The 7,589-nt window shown below is 56.9% G+C and overlaps 1 protein-coding gene across 1 annotated transcript in view; it reads left to right on the top strand.

Annotated features, from left to right (window-relative positions):
* The first annotated feature begins 626 nt into the window (after window positions 1–626).
* PIEZO1 (piezo type mechanosensitive ion channel component 1) overlaps window positions 627–7,589 on the top strand; it is a 53,990-nt gene continuing 47,027 nt past the window's right edge. Inside the window, 2 exon segments of the mRNA XM_023761104.1 lie at window positions 627–657; window positions 1,841–1,954. Coding sequence (XP_023616872.1) covers window positions 627–657; window positions 1,841–1,954 — 145 coding nt within the window.

The following is a 7,589-nucleotide window of genomic DNA, read 5'->3' as shown; positions in this document are numbered from 1 at the left end:
TCCCCTCAGTCCTGCCCAGGCGGGCACCATGGTCACTGTGCTCCCCCATCCGTGGGAGCGGAGTTGCTCCCAGGACTTTGGAATCACAGCAGTGCTGCCCCCTTTTGCTCCTGTATGTTTCTTGGGGGTGGAAATGGGACCAGGAGCTTCCCATTTTGTAGATGAACAGCCACAGGCTGAGACTGGGCAGCTTGGTCAGTCCTGGGGCAGGCTGCCCATCAGGGGGAGGTGAGAGCCGGCTGGGAGCAAAACGGGGCAGCGTCCGGGCCCAGACCAACGCCCGGGTGACGCCAGGGCACCCTCAGGCTGACGTGCGTGGCCTCCTGCTTGCCTGCAGCCGTCTGGGGGCCTTTGCTCTGTGGGGTGGGTCCATTTTTTGGTGTGTTTTAATAACATAATTATAGGGAGTATTTTTAGGTTCCCTCTAACGGGCCAGCTGTTTACCAGGCTTCTATCTGTGCACTGTTTTCTCCGTAAGTATATATAGCCGAGGCCACTTCTCCTTCCTTGGGTTCAGGCTAAAGAGGGACCGTGGCCACCTCAGCCACTTCTTGTGGTTTCCTTTGCCCGCGAATGGGTGGCAGAGATGGGCCTAAGAGCCAGCCAGCAGGCGAGGGCTCGGGGCCATGCCTCCAGCCCAGGTCCATGAGCCACCAGGTGGGGAGGAGCTGGGTGCTGGGAGCTGAGGCTGGGGCGGGACATGCTTCCTCAGGCCCCTTCCAGGCGGCTCCCGGCTCAGCTCAGACCCACAATGTCCAGGTGTGCCAGCTAGACCTGTCCCTCCCCAAACTCTCCTTGCCCCACTCCCCCTGCCCTGTGAAGGCCTTCCTGTGGATCTGGGGGGAACAAAATAAAACTACCACATAAACAGATTCCTTGTGCCTGAGGAGCAACCAGAGGCTTGTGGTTGTGGCCAGGACCAGAGGGCAGAGCCAGAGAGGGCCAGGTGAGGACTCCCTGGCAGCGGGCCTCTGAGGAGTCCCACTGGCCTCAGACCTGGGTCTCAGTCTCACCTTGTGAAGCCACCAGCACCTGTGACCTGTCGGCTGGGACTCCCATCATCTCAGCTCCTCCACGGAGCGGGTCCAGGTCTGCCTCTGTGTGGCATGGCTGCGATCTCCCTCCTTCCTCACTTGATTTCTGTTCATGGTTAAAGCACCATTAAAACAACACATCATTATGACAACCTGAAACACGTTTTTATAAGGGGAATGAGATCATCCATTCACTACTCCTAACTAAGCTGTTGCCCCTCCTTTTCCTTCCTGGTGGCCGGATAATAAGGACCACGGCAACACGACGACGCCTGAGCGCCAGGCTCCGTGCCGCGTGCCTCTCGCCCCTCCTGGTGTTGCGGGGGTGCTCTGTGCTGTCTCACAAAGGAGCAGGCCTCCCCGACTGCCCGCAGGCGTGAGTGTGCCCTGGCAACTTTCAGTCCAGGCACAGTTTGGACCCGGTGTGCTAGTTGCCTCTCCATAAGGTCGTCCTAGTACAGCAGCTCCCAGCCCCCATGACCTCCCTGCCCTCAGTCTCCATCTGCGTGTGACCCGCCCGTGCCTGACCTCGCTCTGTCTCCTAACCCCGTGGAGTGGCCTGGCCTCTCCTCCAGCAGACTGGCCACTTGGCACAAACCTCTGCATCATTTTTCTAACTCGGTGTGCCTCGTCTCCCTACCGGCTCTGCACCCTCCGTTAACGTCCACTGCCGTTACACCCCAGGCTGGGACACACATCGGCCTCTTGGCCCTCCCTGCCCCAGGCTTCCGGCGCTGTATCCAGAATCGTCCCAAATGGCCTTCCTGAGACATCTGGGCAGCAGTTCCTCCACATACAACCCTGAGACCTGCCCACTGTGAAAGCCCTGCTCCTCAGCCTGGCACAGGCCCTCGATCATCTAGTCTTCGTTCAGAGTGAACCCCCGACTTTCCTGCCTGCTGCTGTATCGGCACTCTACGGTCAGTGAGCATGCTCACGTCTTCACAGGTGGGAGGTAGTGGCCTCATCTCATGGATGAGGACATGGGGGTGATGTCATGGAGGTAGGTGGTAGCTGGCACCAGGTCTGCCTGCCCCCAGAGCCAGGGTTCTTGCTGTTGACGCTCCTGCTTCTCAGGAGCTCTGGCCCCTGTGCCTTCAACCTGTGGGTGTAATGGGTGACTCCCAGTTCCTTCCTCCGGCTGTGCCTCATCCCCCACAAGCACCCATGCCCCCCAACATGCTGAATTTGTGTTTGCCTTGAGGCCCTGCCGGCTTTTCCCTTTGCCACCATCTTCCTGTGGCTGCCCCTCCTCCCTTCCAGCCACTGGGGCACTCTGCCACCTTTGTACACTGGCAAATGTGTTTGGAGAAGCTGCTTTAAGCCGGGTCCTGCTTTAAGCTTTGGGGATCCTGACAGTCCCCAGTGGAGGGCAGCTCTTAGTCCGTGCATTATGTTTTTAGCTGAGATAAGTGCCGGGATCCTGAGTGTCCTGTGTGGTGAGGTTTGACAGTTGAGTACGTGCATGCAACCACCTCCTCAAATAAGACAGGGCACTTCTGCTCCCAGAGCCCCCCATGCCCTCTCTGGTCGTCCCCCACGGCTCTGACTTCCTGTCACCCTAGGTCAGTTTTGCTGTATTTGGGGTCCAGGTTCAAGGGCCCACGAGGGCCATGTGCTGCTGCGTCTGGTGCCTTTGCTCGTGCAGAGCTTCTGCAGTTGGCCCAGGCTGGCGGCGGTGCCTTCTTCTGTAGTTAGTGCTCCTTAGTGCTCCTCTGCTGTACCTGCACATCCGTTTACCCTTCTGTTCTGGGCTGGAGATATGAGCGAGGTGGCTAGTCGTGTCTGTCTCTGTGGACACATGCCGAATGGCCTTCCCTCCCACACATCTGGGCGTGGGGTTGCTGAGTTCTCCGGGTGCCGTGGTTTCCGCTCCCTGCACGGGATGGGCTCCAGGGCTCACGCCCTCGCCAGTGCCTGGTGGTGTGCCTCTGATTTTAGCTGCTTTGTGGGCGTGAGATGATATCTTTAATCTGCATCACCCTGATGTTAATCACCTTTGATATCTTTTGTGACGAGTCTCAAAGTCTTTTACCCTCTTTTAAAAATTTGTTATTTGCCTTTTAATTTTTGACTCTTGGGAGTTCTTTTTTTTTTAAGTATTTTTTATTGATTTCAGAGAGCAAGGGAGAGGGAGAGACAGAAACATCAACGATGAGAGAGAATCATTGATCGACTGCCTCCTGCCTGCCCCCTACTGGGGACCGAGCCCACAACCCAGGCATGTGCCCTTGACCGGAATCAAACCCGGGACCCTTCAGTCCACAGGCCGACACTCTATCCACTGAGCCAAACCCGCTCGGGCAGGAGTTCTTTATGGGTTCTAGGTTTTAGGCCTTTATCAGCTATATGCACTGGAAATATAGGGTGGGGCAAAAGTAGGTTTATAGTTGCAAATACACAGAACACAGTTTATTGTATTATTTATTAATTACTGTATTATTTTCTATATAAACAACGGTAAACCTGCTTTTTGCCCCCAAACCTATATTTTCCCCCACCTGTGGCTTACCAACTCTAATCATTTCCTGAATGCTGTCTGTTTTAATAGCAGGTGTTTTAATTGGAAAGCCATTAGCTTGCGACGTGCTCTGGTTACATGGCCCAGCTCCCCCGTGCCGGAGCATTGTGAGGCAGCTGCGGCCGGGTGCCGGGCACGGGGCCTCGCTCAGCGTTTCCTGGCTGGTGGGCCTGCCACTTTGGCTGGGCTGGTTCCCTCCCAAGCTTCCTGCCTTCACCTGTGCCCTCTGTTCGTCCCCCTCCCCCTCTCAGATCCTCTCCCAGGGCCTTTGTCCTGCTGTTGTGGGGACCACCCTCACTCACCCACCCTTGTCCTGGGTGTCGTGGGCGTGGCTGGGACTCTTGCCCTGTTATCTTCAGCATGGCCTCCCCTGGGCCATCTGTTGGGTGAAGTGGGTTCCTTTCAGCCTCTGCAAAGTGATGGTCTGGCCCCCCCCCCCCCCTGCCCCCGTCCCCTGTGGTTCCCAGGGACTCATGGCCATCTTTGTGTGCTGCCTGCTTGTCCTTCTGACTGTTTCTCAGAAAAAAAACTCCGAGTCCAAGGATAGCAGTTTCAGGGCCTGCAGACACTATGCCCAGGTGCTTGGCGAGTGCACCTCCATCTGGCTCTGGCTTGTTTGATCCCCCAGGGAGCCGTGTGCAGCCCTGAAATGCTCCTGCATCTTCACAGTGGATGAACTGCCATGTGAGTTCTTGGGGCCTGTCCTTGTCAGGCGGCTCCCCCTCCCCTGGGGTCAGCACGGAATCTCCTGCTTCCTTTTCTGCCCTCCCAGGACCCAGTGGCGTAGCAAACACTCCTGTTTCTCCTTCACTTTGTGCGGAGAGGCACCCACTTGCTTCCCAGAGACCAGTGCCTGGGTGGGGTTTTCTCCACCCCTTGAGGTCCTGCCGGCCCCTCTTGGGCACACGCATGTCCTTGCTGATGTTATTACAGCATTGTCAGCAGTCCTGAGGTCCTGCTGGGGTGGGGTGGGGTGGGGGGGGGACATAGGCAGAGACTGGGATAGGCTCATTGCTCTCTGATGTTCAAACCGGCCCCACCAGCTGCCGAGCCCTGCCCGGGGACACTTCCTATCTCACTGCAGGAGCTGTGTCCCAGACCTTATCAGTGAGTGCAGACCTTCCCAGTCCGGAGAGGGGGCCAGGCTGGGCCCTAATCTCCGAAGATCAGGAGCAGGGTCTTGTCAGTATTGGAGGGATGTGGGGGACCTGCTGGAGGTGCAGGTGGACCAGGGGCAGTGGCTTGAGGTCTCCTATGGGCCCAGGGTGGAGGCTGAGGGGACCCTCAGGGCAGCAGCCCCATTTTTCCAGGAGCTGACTGTGATCTGGCACCTGAGCTTGTCTGTGAGTTTGGCAACAACCTCTCCTGCCTCATTTTCCTCATCCTGGCAAATGGGCACATATGTGACCTCAGGAGAATGCGATTAGCACAGAAGCAAAGTATAGAGCATTGTCTGGCCTGGAGGTCACACTGCGTGGGATCCTGGATCTGGAGGGACCCTCTGGTGCCCTCTGCCTAAGAAAGCCAAGGGTCACCAGGCTCTCTTCCTTCCCGTGGAGGGGGTACCTACCTATCACCCCACTGCCCTTAGAGTCTGGGGGGCCTCCTGGTCGCTTTGTATCCCCGGGGTTGCAGGTGGAGACACTCCAGTTGGGGGCAGAGAAGTGGAGCGCTGTCTCAATCCTTCCAGAGTGAGGTCCGACTTACACAGAATAAACAAAGCCTACGCTTTTGGGAGACCACACACGGAGGGAGCCTGCTCCACTCTCCAGACTGGCCACCGCCTGACCTCTGCCCACTCACCCCTTTTCTCAGAGCAAAGCCCCTCTTCTCCCTCCCTATCTCCTCCCTTGCCCCTAAACGGGGTGGGCTGTCCTTGCGTCCGTGGTTCCCTGTTTGGGTGTCCCCTCGTAGCTCTCCACTGTTGGGCCCCCGTGCTGTCCCATTCTTGTCCCCTCCTCCTCCTCCTCAGGCCCCTGTCCTGGAGAGCAAGGAATGAAGACTGGAAGCCAAGAGTTATTTGCAAGGGCCACAGGGGGATGGGCCAGCTGGGAGGCGACCCCGGACCTTCTGGACCTTCCAGGGCTGGGGAAGGAGGCAGCCGGAGGAGTGATTAATTGCTGAAGCTTCTGGCTGGACAGGCTGCATCACATTCCAGAGCCTGAGAGACATTTCCAGGCACCCCCAGGGGCTGGGGGCCTGTGCATGTGACTGTCTTCCAGAGGCTGTGTCTTCAGGAGGCGCTGCCCGCGTGCCTGTGGGGCGTGGCCCTGTGCGGGAGGGCTGAGGGCTTTGGGGATGAAGTGACCCTGTTGGGGGACAGTGCTTCGGAAACATCCAGCCAGGGCAGTGTCAGGAGCTTGGCCTTTGCGCAGGGTGACTTTAAGGACGTGGGCGGGAGCTGCCGAAAGAAGTCAGCCCTCCGCGGAGGAGGAGGTGACAGGGCACTGGAGCCATTTCATGGGGAACACCTGGGGCTGTGCTGCTTTTTACCCCTCCCCCTGGGGCAAGGGGCCTGGTGGTGTGAGCCAGCCTCCAGGGGACTCAGGACCAGCATCTGTTTATGATGGTTACTTGCAACTTGAGGCTGGTTTCCTCATTGTACTGTGTTCTTAGCGGCAGCTCCTGCCAGGGGCCGAGCGGTAGGAACCCCGTGACTGTCTTAGGCACTGGGCAAAGGGCACATCAATGGTTTCCTCACTTGCCACTGTGCAGAGGGCCCAGCTTCCTGCTGCTTTACCCAACGCTCAACACAGGCGAGCGGTTTACCCAACGCTCAACACAGGCGAGAGGTTTCAGCCGTGGACACAGATGCTGGACCTCGGGTCCCAGCTGTAGCGGGATGGTCATTCTGGTGGCCGTGCAGGGAGTCAGGGCATCAAGTGTTTGATCGGAGTCACTGCTTGTGTCACTGCCTGTGCTGCTTCTGTGGACCCTTGCTCTGCCCCAGGCTGCTCTGTGCCAGGTGGAGAGTGGGGAGCCTGTGGGGCAGCCTCATCCTGAGCAGGGAGGAAGAGCCTTTCCTCCACGCTCCCGGGTCCTTCCGCTGCTCTAATAGTTAAGTCGACATGAGACAGATTAACAAGAGAAAATAACCAAATTTAATGATACACATAAGCATGGGAACCCACGTACATGAGTCAGAGACAGAAAGGGAGATAAAGTATATGAGGCTCTGAGCTGGGGATGCGGTAAAGCACCTGGGGCTGTAGGAGGAGGAGGTCGCTGCTGGGTGATAAGAGCAGATGGTCAGTAATTAGAGGTCCGCCTGCCTATAGATAAGTCAGAGGTCATCCCCGAGCCCCGCCAGGTGGCTCAGTTGGTTGGAGTGTTGGGGACCTCCTGGTGGTCCGTGAGGTCTGAAAGGTTGGCGACCGCTGCCCTACACTAAAAGTTTGCGGGCTTGATTCCCGGTCAGGACACATGCCTAGGTTGTGGGTTCCCTTCCTAGGCTGTGTCTGTGTGGGAGGCAACCTATCAATGTTTCTCAATCTCTCAATCCCTCTCTCTCTCTCTCTCTCTCTCTCTCTCTCTCTCCCCCTCCCTCCCTCCCTCCCTCCCTCTCTCTCATCAATAAAAACATATCCTCAGGTAAGGATTTAAAAAAATTTTTTAAGGTTATCTCTGATAATCTATTATGGGCAAGGCCCCAAATTTAAATTCTCCTAAGTAGTTAAGAGGAGGCAGAAGTTTCTGTCAAGCCTGCAGGGTCTCACTTGCCTTTGCCTCAAAATAATCCACGTACCACAGAGGCACATCTTGGGGCTCATTCTGAACCCCTACAATGGTCACTGGGCACTCCAGGGTACGCCATGTTGGGATTTAGGCTTGAGTGTGTATGGTCTGTATGCCCAGCAGCTGCTGGGCAGTGAGTCTCAGAACCAGTGGTTTAAGAGGCCTCATGCCTCCCTCTGCCTGCTGGGGGGGGGGGCGGGAGGGTGAATATTCTTATTGTGAAATCGAGAAATGGAACAAAGGCATCTTTAGGGTAAGGATCCTTGGTTTACATTCCTTAACTCCAGATAATTTCGATA

This window comes from Myotis lucifugus, unplaced genomic scaffold (assembly GCF_000147115.1).
Source record: "Myotis lucifugus unplaced genomic scaffold, Myoluc2.0 scaffold_198, whole genome shotgun sequence".
Lineage (NCBI taxonomy): Eukaryota > Metazoa > Chordata > Mammalia > Chiroptera > Vespertilionidae > Myotis > Myotis lucifugus.
The sequence above is the reverse complement of the archived record's forward strand: the minus strand, read 5'-3'. Positions and strand labels throughout refer to the sequence as shown.